The sequence below is a fragment of the Perca flavescens genome, chromosome 1, assembly GCF_004354835.1.
Source record: "Perca flavescens isolate YP-PL-M2 chromosome 1, PFLA_1.0, whole genome shotgun sequence".
Taxonomy (NCBI): domain Eukaryota; kingdom Metazoa; phylum Chordata; class Actinopteri; order Perciformes; family Percidae; genus Perca; species Perca flavescens.
The window spans coordinates 37,033,922-37,050,889 of record NC_041331.1 but is presented as its reverse complement, the minus strand read 5'-3'; the positions used below and the strand labels follow the sequence as shown (position 1 = coordinate 37,050,889).

At 40.8% G+C, this 16,968-nt stretch overlaps 3 protein-coding genes across 3 annotated transcripts in view; 2 read left to right on the top strand and 1 right to left on the bottom strand.

Moving 5' to 3' along the window:
* The window catches only part of LOC114571527 (protein kinase C-binding protein NELL1), a 208,514-nt gene that overhangs the window by 168,670 nt on the left and 22,876 nt on the right, over positions 1-16,968 (top strand). The window lies entirely within an intron of this gene.
* On the bottom strand, positions 1,605-6,883 carry LOC114571448 (piggyBac transposable element-derived protein 4). The gene is made up of 2 exons (XM_028602423.1): positions 6,721-6,883; positions 1,605-4,339 (listed from the first exon to the last, which is right to left on the bottom strand). Exons 1-2 carry the CDS (start codon positions 6,840-6,842, stop codon positions 2,347-2,349), a joined length of 2,115 nt encoding a protein of 704 aa, XP_028458224.1. The 5' UTR covers positions 6,843-6,883; the 3' UTR covers positions 1,605-2,346.
* Positions 6,291-16,968, top strand: part of LOC114571720 (protein kinase C-binding protein NELL1) — a 130,841-nt gene continuing 120,163 nt past the window's right edge. Inside the window, exon 1 of the mRNA XM_028602900.1 lies at positions 6,291-6,567. The gene's annotated coding sequence lies outside the window, so the exon portion shown is untranslated. The remainder of the gene's footprint in view (positions 6,568-16,968) is intronic.

Below are 16,968 nucleotides of genomic sequence, written 5' to 3'. Positions count from 1 at the left end.
GTGAGCATTGTTCAAGTGATTTCAGGGTTGTTGTGAGAAAGGATCTCAGTTGCAGATAACAAAAGAGGATGACATGAGGTATCCAGTTTCAGCGAAGTCTTCCAGGCAGAGGTAGGTAGATATGTATGTATCCATTCATGATGCTGGGAGATCACTTCTCAAGTGTGTTTTCAGATGATAGTCCAGTTTTTTTCAGTCCAAGATTTCTGTGGACCTCGCACGTTACTTGATCAGTCCGTGTGGTTAAGGTTTTAGGATAAGATTTGGGAATAAATTTATCCGGCACCTTCTCAGAAAGATCACGTAGTCCGTTTAGAGTCCAGGAGAGGATGCTATAACTCTTTCACGTAATACTTTTTGGAGCAGTTTAGTCAAAGACTGGAATGGATTAATGGCAGTGCCATGCTGCTTCCTGGTTTGTAAGATGCTTCACAATTCCATATAAATTCTGTTTTTTTTTTTTAATTAAGAGTTTTAGAGACAATTTGAGGTATTTGAATGGGTAATGACTGGAACAGATACTGAAGCCTTGGGGATATTGTCATTTTAACAGTTAATTCAAATGAATGGGTAGATTCATCCTTTTACGTAGGTCCTTTTCTAGTTCACTAACCACATGTTTTTAAGGTTATTATCTATTCTATTTTTGTTAGTTCAGGATAGTCAGTGTTTCCCCTATAACTATAGAAGCCTGGCAGGCAAATTCTTTTTTTTTAATGCCAAAAATAATGGCAAATATCCATTGTTTCCCCTATAATCATTCTGCGTCACACTGCCATGAACGGCAGCGACGCGACACACTGCTGCGAGTCTATAAATGAGGCAACACTGAAGCCTTGGGGATATTGTCATTTTAACAGTTAATTCAAATGAATGGGTATATTCATCCTTTTACGTAGGTCCTTTTCTAGTTTACTAACCACATGTTTTTAAGGTTATTATCTATTATATTTTTGTTAGTTCAAGATAGTCAGTGTTTCCCCTATAACTATAGAAGCCTGGCAGGCCAATTCTTTTTTTTTTATGCCAAAAATAATGGCAAATATCCATTGTTTCCCCTATAATCATTCTGCGTCACACTGCCATGAACGGCAGCGACGCGACACACTGCTGCGAGTCTATAAATGAGGTAACACTGTCCATGGTTAGTTCACGTCCTTTAACCCAATCAAACCTGATCACGCATCTGTGTGTGTTTACCTTTAAGACCTGATCACGCATCTGTGTGTGTTTACCTTTAAGACCTGATCACGCATCTGTGTGTGTTTACCTTTAAGACCTGATCACGCATCTGTGTCATTTTGAGCGGTGTCGTCTTTTTCAAGGCACATGGCCAATTTTATGTACTGGGATTGGCTGAAATATTCTTGGGGTGAGTGACAGAGATGCATAGGGATTTTGTTATGATTTCTTAGACGCTTTTATCCAAAGTTCGATCCAAATAATACAAGAAACAAAATTAACATAAATGAATATGTAATTGTTATAAGTAGAAGTAACCCTCTTTTTTGTTTTGGTTTTTTTTTTGTAACTTTGTATCAGTGATGTTCACTTGTCACTTTGGTACCTCAAAAGTATGAAATAAAAACGTATCTGTACTGATTTTCAAAATATTCTTGATATTTTTGTTGTTTATAGATTTTTTTTTAAATGCATTTGAAGAATATGGCCAAGCAAGTCAGTAAAGTTGAAAGCCAAATTCATTTATATTCCATATTCCATGTTTTTATCTGCTATAGAGCCTGAGAAATTAAGATTTTAGTAGGCTTTAACAAATTTTGACAAATATTTCTGGAAACCCTTAGGTTTTGGGAGGGGGTTACAGAAAGGTACTTAGGCAAAAAAAGGGCGTTTTAGGCCTAAATGGACAGCAGGACACTTGAGTGTCTTATCTGAACTGCTAAAGTCAGTTGAACAGGTGAAGCAAAGATAACGTTGTCGGTAGCCTAACGGTTAACGTTACAGTGCAAACGGTTTGGTAATGAATGACGCTTTAACAGGTTCGGTGTTGTGTTTTTAGCTGATCTGGACCAGAAAATATTCAGTTGAAACAGATCGCTGAGGTCGTTTTGCCCTCATTGTTCTCTGTGAAGTTTACTGGAAGTGTTAGAGTGGAGTGAGGACTGCGCAGGATTCGTTTAAAGGCCACACAGGATTCTTAAGCACTCCGTGTAATCATGAGGAATGCGTTGACAACATAGTTCTAGTAGACTTTGGCAGTTGAAATTTGTTCACTTGTGGTGATTAAAGGCCTATGTTTATGAAGGGGGAATCACCAGCTTATTGACAGATTTGTTAACTCTGCCTATTAAAGGCCATAGATTATATACAAGTAAGTGGAGTCACTTAGAAACACACCTTATTGCCTCTATGCCACTCGCTATAACAGTTCCTGAAAGAGGTGAAACAAAGTGTTTTCTGACAAGTGCTGCAGTAGACGGGCGACTTTCTTTTGCAGACCACACATGCCCTTCTGCCGGCAGTGGCCCGATCTCTGGGAGCCACGTTGGTCATTTGTTCCACAAAGTAGGCTGGCAGGTGACCTACACCTGGAGCATCGGTGGCTGTCGCAGGCAGCATCTCAGCGGACGGAGAAGGAGGTGAGGTGGCCGAGACACCGGATGGGGAGGCAGGTGGCACTTTGAATGGAGAAGCAGGAGGCACTTTGAAAGGCGAAGCGGGCAACATAAAGTTTTGCGGAGCTGACCGGCGTGGAGTGGACCCGATCTCCGCCAGGGACAAAATCAGTTGCTCCCTGAAGTTTTTCTGCGTTAACACAGGCCGATTCTGCAGCTTGCACATTCCTTTGTGGAGGATGAAGGCGTTCACGGTGGCTATGTCCACAAAATGATAAAACAGAGTCTTGTACCATTTCTGGGTTTTATGGAGGACGTTGTAGTAGCTAATGAGTGCATCTGACAAGTCGACACCCCCCATGTGCTGGTTGTAATCTTTGATGCAGCCTGGGACAGGCACCTCCTTCACTGTCCACTGTCCATCTGCATCTTTCACTTTGCGCTTCACCATGTCATTGCTGTACGCTTTGTGTAAAGTGGAGCACATTGTTACGCCCCGCGTGTCTAACCACTTCACAAACAGTAACCCTCCTTTTCTGATCCACCGGATAGTCCCCCTTGGTGTTTTCACAGGCATGTCGTTCCTTTTCGTTTTGGGATAACCAGCCTTGTTAGAGCGAACGGTGCCGCATGCCCAGATTTTTCTCTGAAGGAGGTCGAGGAATAGAGTTGGACTAGTGTAAAAGTTGTCCACATATAGCTTGTATCCTTTGCCTAGAAAGGGGATGTCCAGCAGTCTCATGACAGCGTCGTAGCTTACCCCCTTCCCTGTGGGTTCACCTTCTCTTCCCACATACACAAAAAAGTTCAGGGTGTAGCCACAGGACGAGTCCGCTAAAACGAAAAGCTTAAAGCCCCATTTAGTAGGCTTGCTCTTAATGTACTGCTTGAACCCGATCCTTGCTTTACTCGCCACCATCCGTTCATCTATGGAGATGTGCTGGTGGGGATGAAAGAAAGTGTAGCTGGCCTCCAAAATCTGCCCATATAGCGGCTTTATTTTGCAAAGTCTGTCGTACCCCGATGTCCCCTTTTTCTGATCATTGGCCGCTTCAACTGCAGGATCATTCATGTGTAGACTGCGGGAGATGGTTAGGAAGCGTCTGCAGGGCATGACGGAGGCAGGAAATGGCAGACTGAACAGCTTAGATCCCCTCCAGAAATCTTTAAGAGTTTTCAGCGGTGCAATACCCATGTAGAGGACAAGGCAGACGAAGGAGTACATGTCTGCCGCTGTGACAGGCACCCAGCTTTCCTTATGGCCTTGGTATTTCTTTTTCCCATAGGCATTGGTGTTTTTTACCAGCGTATTGATTACTGTCACAGAGAAGAACAGCTGGAACAGTTCGAGTGGCGTGTAATTGGCGGTTCTGTTCAGCTGCGGTCCTACTTCCCTGTCGGGTCTGAACCGTGGTTGAGGAGGCTCCACATCTTCCTCATCGATGTCACACCACCGGTCTCCATCGGCTTCGTCTTCTCCCTTTCTCACCAACCGTCTTTCTGCTTGCCTCTTTACACTTATACTTTTCCCGCGGGGAGTGGATAATCTCTTGCTGGTATTGGGGGAGGGGGTGTCTTTTTTGGGGGTAGATGCATTATGGATCTTCTTTCTGAGGGGACTCCCCCACTTCTTAGATGGGGATTTCAGGGGCGATGACACCGGAGAGGCCGTGACCGAGCGGGGGCGCTTCCTGGAAGCCCTTCTCTTTGTGGGCTGAATACCCCACTCCTCATCTGAACTGTGATCATCAGTGAAGTCTTCCCTGTAAACAAAGTAGATGGGTAAGGATTAATAATATAGTAAGATGACGTTTTTCTGGATACAATTGTTAATTGCAACTTACATTTTTACTAGCAAGACTGAGTGAAACAAGTTATCTTCAAAAAAGGGAAATAAAAAAGGTCAAAAAAAAAGGAATGAGGGCAGGAATATAAAGAGATGATAATAGTGGATATAAATGGCTACAATATTATAAAAATGTTAATGATGTAATAGTATGATTAGGGAAGCATCTGTGAATCAATGGGGATGGGGACTGTAATTCCCTGCATTAACCAAAAACAGACATTTACTAGATCATTTACTATATCACAGACTGTGAATTAATATTGCTATATACTGTGATTCACAGTATATAGCAATATTGGTTTTATCCTCATCATTCTTTAATAAAGAATATGGCTTTTGTATCATTAATTTATCAAATTATAAGATCTGCTGATAAAAATCATTGGACTTCCCCTGCCCCCACTGGACGACATCTTTAAGATCCGCTGCCTCCGCCGAGCGCACATCAATCATGCCCCCCCACCCCACGCCCCCCAGCCAGCACAGTTGCACTTTCTAGATAGGGATGCTATGCAATGGGACTCGGTGCAATATTGGATGCCTTGTAGGGGTGTGCAAAAAAAAAAAAAAAAAAAAAAATCACATTCACATCGTGATTCATGCTCTACCAATTCATAGAATTCCATTTCCAATTTTTTATTGTATGTCTACTGCAATCACATGGGAAAAGCAACTACATTTACACACTGTGAATCTTTTTTTTTTTTTAACTCTTGAGCCTGAAAATCGATATTGAATCGTGACATTTTCTGAATCGTGCACCCCTAATGCCTTGATAATGTTTTTTTTATATTTTTCTTATTTTATTTTATTTATTGTGTGAGTGTGTATATGAAAGTGAGTCTTGTTTTAGAGGCTGCACTAGCAAATTTCATTGTATGGTTCTACTGCACAATGACGATTAAAGTCTATTCTATTCTATTTATGTACTGGTTAGCCTGTTAATATGCACCTCTGTAAAACTAACACAGTCTAACAGGTCTGCAAAAGTTGGGGGACGTCAGAGACCGATAAAAAAGAAAAGAATGGTCCAAATTTAAACAGCACAGGCTGATATAACCTGAATTTCAGCCCCCTGTATGGATCAAGCACCAAAAGATCCCTGTTAATTGCCTAAATGTCTTTCAAACCCCACACCTATAGCTTGCTTTTTTTGTTATGAATGTGTAGTTTACAGTGTCCAAGCTGAGATCAACCTGATGACATCACCGGGGTGATGTCATACTTGACAAAGCTTCTCCAGAGACACAGAAGATAACTGTCTCACAGGCTTAGTAATACCGAGCATAATGTGTAAAATCGGCAGATTGCCTCTTTAAGGGTTTTATGATGACACATTATTGTTAATCTTGTCCAATATCAGATTCTCATCTGTCCCATAATGATGCATTAATGGCGAACATACAGTAGTCTCCTCAAGTTAATCAAAAGCTTTTCACGTGGCGTTGTATTAGTTTGCTATGGGATTACCATGGAAATGGTATAATGAGAAATGCATTATCTTTCATCCAAAGTTAATATCAAGCTGATAGATAGATGAATCAAAAGATAATGAATAAAAACGCGTGTGCACACGAAAGGGTTGCCTTCCCACCCCTTTAAAAAAATCTAAAGCCGCCACTCCTGCATAGGATTTTCTAGGCCCACTATTTGAACGGAGTTTATTGCCACAGTAGTTGCCCTACGTGGAATTTGTTGTATTTAAATACAGAAACGGAGAGCAATACAAACGACTCTGTTGTGATGTTATACAGTAGGTCAGGTTGACCTCCTCGCCCAGTAACACACGCATACAGACATATCAAGATGTTTTTCTCAAGTATCTGGACAACTGCTGAAAAACCGCAAACGCGACTGAACCGCAATGTGCACGCGCACGGATGTAGCAAGACGCGGAGAGTTAGTGCAAGTGAACTACACTTTGTCGTGAAGTCCGTTAAAAACGTGTCGATACACCGCACACTAGTTCGCTGCGGGCTCACGTAGCTAGTTAGCGAGAACTTTCCTCGTGTGGCTTTCCAGTGGGCTTCCTGTAGATTTGTTCCCAGCGCTAGCTAGCTAACTAACTAGCCTATCATGTCTGAATACAACGGCAAATTCAGCGAGGACAACTGCACAGGAGGAGCAGGACAACCGCAACAGGTAGGCTGATTATGGCCGTAAATGCATGCCATGCACTCCTTGCACTGTTACTACATCTAGCTGTGTAACTTATGTCAGACGTGACGCGTCAAATCTAGTTTAGGCTCGAGGTATGTCGTTGGACCGAAGCCAACTCTGGGTGTCTGTACTCACTGATCTCGGGCCAGCCCCCTCGGAATATAATCCTCGTCCAGACTGCAATGGCTGGACTCGCTCTCGGAGTCTAAATCTGAGCGGAGCTCTTCTAATTCATCCTCAGACTCCGAAAGAAACATTTCTTAAAGTGTCGACGAGACTTTTCTTTTGAAGAAACTCCCCCGTGGGTCCTGCCACTCTCCGGGCCATACGTCCCTTTTTAAAGGATTCCTTTTACGCGGGTGTCTCTGGTCCTACAGGATGTCCTGTCTACTACTTACCATATATGGTTGGGGAGACACTTTCATTGGCTACAACTGCAGAGGGTTTCCACCATAGACTGTACCTAGATGCACTCCTGTGTGTACTTTATAAACCCAGGGCAAAAGAGCTTCACATATTTTTAGGCCAGGTTGGTTTGAGAAAATATGTCTTACTTTCTTTATTGTTTAAAATAAAGACTGAGACTTATGAATAAAATAATACCAACGAAAGTGGAGGGGACACAAATTGGATTTGGGAAACATTTCCAAAATACCCCCTGTCCCAAGTGGAAATAAGCTTTTTTTTTTTTTATTAGAAGAAAAATGTTTTCAAAGGCCAAACCCAAATTAAGGCCATGTGAAACAGAAGTTTGACCCTGAATCATATGTTACATCCCCGTTCATTCTTCCCCTGGCCATTGAGGTCGGTTAAAAAAACATTCAGGAGGAAAACAGATTGTGTGAGCTGTGTGACTCGGGTGAAGTGCAGAAGGGAGTCCCATAACTATGATGACTTAAGAGAGTTAATGTTCCATGAAATGGCTCGACTAAAACCTCACATATTCCGTAGCGCAGATGAACCAAAACTGGAGTGGTTGTTTAATTTTGATGTGTTCAAAGTGCTTGTTTGTAACTTTCAGTTTGCGTTGATTCCAGCGGCCCCTTTGGACAAAAGCGGTAGTGTTTTTACCACACCTGCTGTCGTAAAGGTCTTTTCTTTATGGTGCTGTGTAAAAATTAGAATAAAAAAGATTTTTATATTGTATGTCTACTGCAATCACATGGGAAAAGTAACTACATTTACATACTGTGAATCGTTTTAAAAAAAAATCGAGAATCATTTTTGAATCGGAAATTGATTTTGAATGGAATCTTGAGCCTGAACATCTGTATATATGAATTGAATCGTGACATTTTCTGAATCGTGCACCCCTACTGCTTATGGAGGGCTTTGTGGATGAGGAGGAGGACTTTAAACTGGATGCGTTGCGATGAATGTTTTGCTCAGACAGAAAATCATTGATCATTATTCATTCATCATCAGTTACAGATGCATCGTTGGATGTTTGACGTGAGCTAAACCGGCTTACGTTATCACTGTCATGTGTCACAAGCCAAAACATTTAGAGATTGTTGTAGCAACCAAGATAGTAATAACTTAGTATAATATAGCGTATTACATGAAACCCAAGGACGCTTTACATAAGTACAGTGGGACAAGGGGAAATAAATTAGTAGGCCAACACAAACACACAGACGGAAAAGAAATTAAACCGGGCGCGAAATGGAAGGGGGACGTAATTTAATGTCGGCTAATGACGTACATCGACATCGCACATTGTAGTTATTTGATGAATGAAATAGACATATTACACCCTCAAGGGTCAATTCAGGGTCAGTTTTGAATCATTTACAATCCCGTAATTGTCTCCATCTGTTAAAAGCCCGACCAAGATTGACTCAGGTCTCGCCCATCGTCTGTTTTTAACTTTTAGTTGTTGTTTGTTTAATTTGCTTCCATCCTGTGATGGTCCTGCCCCAGTATCAGCCATAACTATAGATAACTTCTAAAGTAAAATTAAAATACAATTAGGCCTACATAAAGAAATCTGCTGCTACCTTTTAGCTGGCTGTATAGGCTTTTCCGGTGTTAGAAAAAAATCTGTGACCCGTCAGAATGTGCATTAGTTTAAATTAAAACTTCCTTTGGCCATCGGAACAATAAGAGTATCAGCATTCAGAAGCCCCCACTGCTTAAACCTGTGATTCAATCATCATCTATCCGTTTTAATGTTGTACTAGTGAGTAGTTGTTTTTAATGACCTCATTAAGGGCAAAGCATGGTGGGTAAATGGTTGATGTGTGGGTGCAGGAGCCTGTTATCTTAGGCAGCGTATTTGTCAGCTGTGTGGGCGTGCCATCTTACACTAATATGCGTTTGAAAGTGCAGAGATATCATAATGATCTGTGTTATTCGGTGTGAGTCTGACGCGATGGCTACAGACTGACCTTGCTTCCCCTTCCTCATTGAAAATCAGAGATAGTGGCACTTGTTGTTGATAGTGTGAAAGAGCTGAAGAGGAGAAGCCCAACAAAAGAGCCAACAAAAGACAAAAAAAACACCTAATTACTTGCACTGAGACAAAAAATGCGTTGGCCCACCTATCTACAGCCAGGGTAGACCGTGATAAGCCCTATTTCAACAAACAGTGGCGTATTCCTTTAAGTAGTGTAACAAAGTTTTTGCACTTTGTTACAGTACTTAATTAGAATTTTCATGTATCTGTACTTCACTTCGTTATTTATATTTCTGGAAACTTTTTTCTCCCCCACATTTCCTAAATAAAATGTATACTTTTATCCAATACATTTCCCCTTAGCATCTCCATTACTTGCGAGACTTGTTTTCATGCGTTGGAGTAAAAAAGAAAAAGAAAATTCAGTTTCTGTTTTTCTCTTGGTTGATGTCGGACTTTGAATTTGATGTTTAAAGGTCCGGTGTGTAACGTGTTTAGTTGTTCATTATCAAAATCTGTGTTGCCCGTTCACACCTTTTTCATGAATATTTACCACCACCATCAATTCCAAGTATTCTTTTTGGCTTGAAATTTTACATTTGCATTCCCATGACAGCGAAAACGCGAAAGGCGGAGCAGTATGTCCTGTATGTCCCTTACCGGCTAACTTCTTTTAAAATGGCACATGAATATGGAGTGTCTACCCCAGTTCATGCAAATGCAATGTAAAATTTTTAAGCCAATAGGAATACTTGGAATTGATGGTGGTGGTAAATATTTATGAAAAAGGACAAGTTTGCAACACAGATTTTGATAATGAACAACTAAACACGTTACACACTGGGCCTTTAAATATGCTTCAGAAAGTCAGTGGAGTTACTTTTCTGTTGTGTTTAACACATTATGGTTGTTGGTAGTTGGTTATAACTGTTAATGACCAAAATGTTTATGAGAGTTGGGCGGAAATAAGGATTTAGTACCACAAGTGGGTTTATCTTGATATTTACTGTAATGCTGTTATTTGAATGCATACAGAATATGCATAAGTGGACTGATTGGGGACGGATAGTCCTATGTAAAGCCTCGTGCCAGTCTCTGGAAGCAGGAAAGAAGTGGATACAAATCTTTGGGCCCCAAATTGAGCATTTATTTTCTAATGTTGTAAATGTGTGTTGCGTATTTTACCAAAATTGCCCCTGATAATTGGATCGATGGTAAAACAATGCTCCCTGCTGCAATGTACGCCACATCTAAGTGGTGGTTGTATGCTCCAGCCAGGCCTTTGAATGATGCATGTTATGGATGTCTCCTCTGTGTGCTGCTCTTTCAAGGATTGTGTGTGTGTGTGTGTGTGTGTGTGTGTGTGTGTGTGTGTGTGTGTGTGTGTGTGTGTGTGTGTGTGTGTGTGTGTGTGTGTGTGTGTGTGTGTGTGTGTGTGTGTGTGTGTGTGTGTGTGTGTGCGTGCGCGCTCGCGTGCTTGTGCGTGTAGGAGGGGTTGATGATGGCGATGACACTTGTCACATGTCCTCTGTGGGAGTCTTTGGGGCCACACTGGTCTGAGCTGTGGATGTAATCTCTGTTCATATTTAATAGAGAAGCTGAATGCTTCTGGCTGTCCAGATTGACCTGGAAGTGTAAATCCTGTTCATTTTCTGAACAAGGTTAGGTGACTGACTTCCAAGACTTGGATGTACAATGAAATGTAATCATCAATACTGACCCATGATGGGCAGAAAGAAATGATGGTTTCTTTGATAAAATGTCAAACGTACAAGCCTGTGAACATAAAACCGTTAGGAGAGAAGTCAACTATAAGTCCCAGGAAGCGTTTTGGTTAGAAACATCCAATCACAGAGCTTAGAATTGTGTTGCCAGAAGCACAATTAGGCTGAAATTAACAATTTAGTCGTATTTGAATACATTTTGGATAAACGCAACATGTTTTTTTTCTTCACAGTGGCAAAATGTTTTTAATTTGCTACTGCGCTGCTTTGCACCTCGGAATGGTTTGGCTTTTTCAAAGGCAGATGAGGCTTATGGTTACTTTTAGGGCTGTGCTCGATTAAAGAAATTCTTAGTTGACTAACACTCATTCAATTGTATCGACTAATCGACTTTAATTCTTGTGTTTACCAGAGATGTGCTCGTACGTTTCTTGGAAATAAGTCATTCAGCATGAAAAAAAGCATCAAACATGACTAATCGACTAAAGAAATCTAAGTTGACTAAGACCAAAACAACCGATTAGTCGACTAAGAGGGAGCAGCCCTAGTTACTTTAGTACAAGTGAATTATTTATAGCCAATGGCTATACCATAGACATATATTATTGTTAAGTTGTCCCGAAGGCTCCTGTATTGTTATGTTGAGGAACACTGAGGTTATCATTAAAAGAAAACCTTAACTGACACGTTCCTCACCAGAAACCCCCGCATTAGTCATGTGTTCAAATGCCAAAGACTATCTATGTTTACCTGAGAAGGACCACTTGGTTGTGCAAATAATGACTCCTATCGGTCAGACACAAAGGCAAAAGTAACGTGATGTTGTCACAACTTAACCCATCGGGGTGGGAGGCCATAACCATGATCATGACCATCATATGAATCACTTTTGCAAATCATTTGTAATGGATTTGAAATGCAAGATGATTCTGATAAGGGCACCATTTGGAAGTAGCCTAGAAATCTAGACGCACCCTAGCGGCCGCAAATTTATTTTGCAGCCAGGGGGGTCTAGGCACTCTCCGTTGGCTTGCGAGCTGGAAAAACCAAACTCTGGTCAGGCCAATCACATCGTGTATAGAGTCGGTGGGCGGGGCTTATGGCTGCTGCTGCTGGGAACAGCGGTCTTCTGGAAGACTTGGAGTTCAGCTTTTCTTTGAGAAAAGAACAAAGAACGGCACAGAAATCATTCTTAACAAAGGAAGATGTGTTCAGAGTTTTTCCGACTGGATAGGCCAAAAGTTTAATCCATCAACTAGCTTCTCTTCCTTCTTCGTCGCTCTGCCTGGTTGTAGCGCTGTCCTATTGCGTGCAGAGGGAATTTGAAAGACAACCGTTTATCCCGGCTCCTCGGATTGAGCTCTGTCAATGGTGAGTTCCCAGACTACTTTAGTAGTTTAGGCTTTTGTAGATTAGGCTTGTCAGGCTAATTTGGAAGGCAAAATATTACGTTTGTTGTTTTGCTGATTGTAGGGAACTTAAGATCAGGAAGTTTTTTATTTATTTATTTTTTAATTTTTTACAAACGCACAAAGCAGACAAAAAAGAAGAAGAGGAGGAGAGCAAATATTGTGATCTCCTCCTTATGTACTCTTGAGCTGTGTGGAGCAGTAGTAGCGTGCGCGGCCCTCAACGTGCGTGCAGCTTTTCTAACCGTTTCCTCGGATGAAATATATATGGTACATAATGCATAGTGCATCGATTTGGATGCCTTGCCCTGTTGTTTTCAACTGCTGTGTAAATATCTGATAGGAAATGGTTTACCTTGGAGTTTCAGACTGTGGTGAGCTCTTCATGCTAAGCCTCTAAAACTTTCATAACCCTCGGTTAGCAAGGTGTGTGTGTGTGTGTGTGTGTGTGTGTGTGTGTTAAAGGCAGAGGCAGATAGATAAAGAACAGGCCAAGAGTGTTCTTTGGCATTCATCATCTCTCAGCAACATTCACATGCTGTTGGAGAAAACAACTCTTCTGACACAAAACAGGGCCGATGTTTACTGAGATCGCCATAAAAACTAAAGGAGAATGAATGATTCAGACCGCTGCAGCAAAGCCTACAACATCTGCTGCTCTCTGAGCGCCCAAGGATTTCGGCTCTCGCTGCTGCCTCGCCTTCAGCTCATCTACACCTCCATCTTTATTTTATTCTACTCCTTTTTTCCATTTGCTTTCCACGCAACCGAGGAAATCATCGCACCTCCTACTCTCAGCCCACTATGCCTGCTGCTCACACAGTCCCCTCATGCAGCACACCTCTGTCTTTTTCTGATATTTACTGTCCCCCTATCTGACTTTAACTAGTCTTTATCGGCAACCTTTCATTTCCGGGATTGTTCAGGTGCCACCGGAAATTCGGCCGGATGTCCGTCGCCTTCAGCTTTCTTTGTGTTGGCGTTCTAAACTCCGGTGGATTTATGAGGACTGGCACTACCCAGTGTGAGTCGAGTGCCGATGTGAGTCACGCATGCGTCACTTTGCGACAAGTAGCCTACAAGATGCTAACGCCGTTTTGAGCTAACGTTAGCAATCAAACAATCGTAGCTAGCTAAAACATTTTTGAAATGACTGATAGCTACAAGTTCTCAATCAAAGACAAACGCTGTCACCTTAATGGCGTTTTGAGCTAACATTAGCAATCAAACAATCATAGATAGCTAAAACATTTTTCAACAATCTTCTGTTATTGTATGTAAAGAGAAACGTTTATTATTTTACAGATTACACAAATTTCAGTATGACACGTTATGCCGTAAACCGTTTAAATCTGAGCATGCGGGACTCACATCGGCACTCGACTCACATCGGGTAGTGACAGGACTGTGGTTAAGTGCTCCTCAGATCTCTGCAGGGTAAATCCAGACAGCTAGCTAGACTAGATCTGTCCAATCTGAGTTTTTGTAGCACTTTTGAAGGTACACACGTTCCACCAAAACAACTTCCTTCCCGAGGCTATTCTGCAGTGGCAGCGTTGCTCTATCGCCCAAGACGATTGTGATTGGTTTAAAGAAATGCAAATGAACCAGAGCAGTTTTTCTCCTATCCCGGAATGCTGTGTGGACTAGCCAGACCCTCCTCCGCAGCGCTGTGGAGGGAGGTCTGGCAATGCGAGTCTAGTGTTTAACAAATTAACTCATTTAACTTTACATGCAGGCGTAGGTGTTCCAATTCCTAATGTGTGTGTAACTTTGAGTTTTGTTTGGATCATTAAGGTTGTGTTAACATTGTGGATTTTGGTTGACTTATTTAGTGCCCACGGTGTCTTATTGCAAACTAAAGAGATGTAGATTTATTTCTGCTGGAGAAACCTGAGTACTTAGCCATGTGTAACTGTAGCTTCTACGAGGTTATGAGCATAGAAAGGACACATTTAGCAACAAATTCACACACTTCTTTTCCATGCCATCGATCTTTATCTGTAATGGTGTGCAGATGGCTGATAACAGTGAGAGATTGTTTTTTGAGAGGGGTAGGAGTTAAATCTGATTACTGACCAAACCACATGGCTGCTGAAGTCAGTCAGATGCTTCAGAGACTAAATCGTATTTGTCCATGGCTCTTCTTAACATCCAATTGAGTCAATTCAGTTTTCAGTCTCTTCATGAATTGCCAATAAAAAAAAAGGAATTCGGCCAAATCCTGTATCGTCTCAGACAAGCTTTTTTTATTTGGATTTCAAATGGTCAAATCAGAAGAATTTGTGTTCATTTTACTTACTGCGGCACTTTTCAAACTGAAATAATCCAATCTAGAACTAGTCCAGGCAAAGTAGCGTAATACGACAGACTAATTGTAAAATAATTTTTTGCAGCTTAGATCATTTCTATGAGGTGTCCAGAACAACACACTAAAGGTCCTAAGAAATCCTAGTTGAGGAAATATGTTAAATTCTCAGGATTTCTTAGGACTTTTAGTATGTTGTTCTGGACACCTTATAGAAATGATTTGTGCTGAAAAAATGTCATTTACAATTAGTTCTATTTTTGGCTCCAAAATGAGTTACTTTGCCTGGACTAAACTAAATCAATCCCTCAACCAACTTCTTTAAAATACCTTAACCCTCGAGTAACAATTTGTCCTTGAAGTCTTCTCTGACATTTAAAACCAGACAGTAAATTAGACAACATTCTGGCAACTTTTCAAACATTTAGCCAGCAGGGGATTATTATTAGGCTACAGGAATCATGGTTATGCAACATAATGCAAACAAGACATGTACTTTCTCGCCTTGAGCTGATCAGTTTGTTATGAGCACAGAAGTGTGTTAAGTTTCCTTCAACCTCACCGGTGATATCAAGCAGCATTTGACTTACTGTGAAAAGAGCATTTTGCAAAAATCGCACAATAGAAGATGATTGCACTTCCAAAGGTAACAGCCTCCTCTGACCACTCACATCCATGGAGCTCATTAAATGTTCAGGCAGGCCACTTCTCTTATCAGTTCTGTCCTCTGAGCAAAACCCTCAGGTCCAAATAGAGATTCAATTCAAGCAATAAACTGGTGGCATTTACAGAAAGAGACATTTTTAGAAGTTCACTCGAACTCGGAAATAGGCTACTTTCTCCTTCAGCCCGCTTGACTTAAGCAGATGATAACGAAGCCAGGTTTCAACAAATCGCCTGCAGAAAGTGAGACTTTCTCTGTGAAGAGAACCAAGTGGGGATTATTAGGATGCCGTGGAGACATCCCCAAAATACAGGCGACTATGGCTGCAAGGAGACAGCCAGCTCTAACAGTCTGTTATATTTAGCTGGTTCTTTACGAGTTCACAATTGAAATATTGCAACAACATGATACATCTCTTAAATAACAAAAACCTATTAGCGCACTTGTACAGTGCATTTCTTGTGATGAGGGGAAGATTGTTGATGTTGAGAAAAAAAGTTAACAGGTAGTGGCTCTATTTTATTAAACTTGGATAAGGTCAAGTAAGACCTTTTATGATAACTTTAAGAAAACAGCACAAACAACACTAATCATACAAATGATAATTAATGAGGATGATCATACTGTTTGCAAACATCAAGTTCTGTAGCAGGTGTGAAAGGAGATTGGTGAACAATGGATCCATTTAGTACAAAAGCGGTGAATGAGCGGTCTTTAATTTAGCCGAGCTTTCAGCCTCAGGGTATCATCAGAGCACCGTGAACAGTCCAGCAATCACGCGAGATAAAGGGTTGTAACTCATATGGATGGTTTTGGAAAGCACTGACCCCATTTAGCCACACTTGTCATTTTAAATGTCTCGCATTTGGATAAAATCCAGTCAAAATTTCATACACTTTTATGTATACACATAAACATGCGTCTCTGTTTCCCAGGTTACAAATCTGATTGTAATTCGTAGGTTAAGCCCTATTCCCGTAGAGGGTTGTGGTAATGCATTGTAAGCTGTTTGACAACCGCAAAAAAAATGCTAGAAAAAGAATAACTTTTTTTTAAGCGGTTTTATTTCGACCATATTTACAACAATAAGAGACTAGCTAGTTAACACTATCCATAAACTAACTCAAACACATGGATTAATCATATTTATGAACTTTGAGACTTTTTCCTGCTTCTTTAATGAGTAAGGAGAACATTTACTGTATAACAAGTTAACGACTATTTTCTGTGTAACTTTAGCTGCCGTTATCACAGGGGACAGACTAGTTATTTCTAGATACCGCTTATTGCAATAGTTCAGATAGGAGGGGTAAATATGGAGTATGTGTCTGGGAAAGACGGATGCTTTTAAAAAAATTTCAACATCTAGCAAGAATGTCTCGTCTAAAATGCTTTTTGGATGCATTTCCACTTTGAGTTTTTATATATATATTTATTTATTTTTATATATATACTAAGACCAAAACGGTCGATTAGTCGACTAATCGGTCGTTTTGGTCTTAGTCGATTAAGATTTCTTATTTTCAAGAAACTTCTGAGCACATTTATGGTAAACACAAAATTTAAAGTGGAGCTTTTTGCAGGATTAATTGTGGAGAAACTCAGTTTTACAGATGGTTAATTAACTACATTTATATTGTGCTTTTCTAGTCTTAACCACCTCTCAAGCTCTGTCAATTAAATCAACTAATCGATTAGTTGACAAGATCCTATAAGTGTTAGTTAGTATATATATATATAAAGAAAATGTATATATATTAACTTTCTGATCCGCCCCAAGACACTTTAAGTAAGTATAATCGGTGTCATGGACACTTGAAGTATTTTGTCATTTAGATATGGATACTTATTGGCGCCAGCAACAACAGCAGCTGAGAACA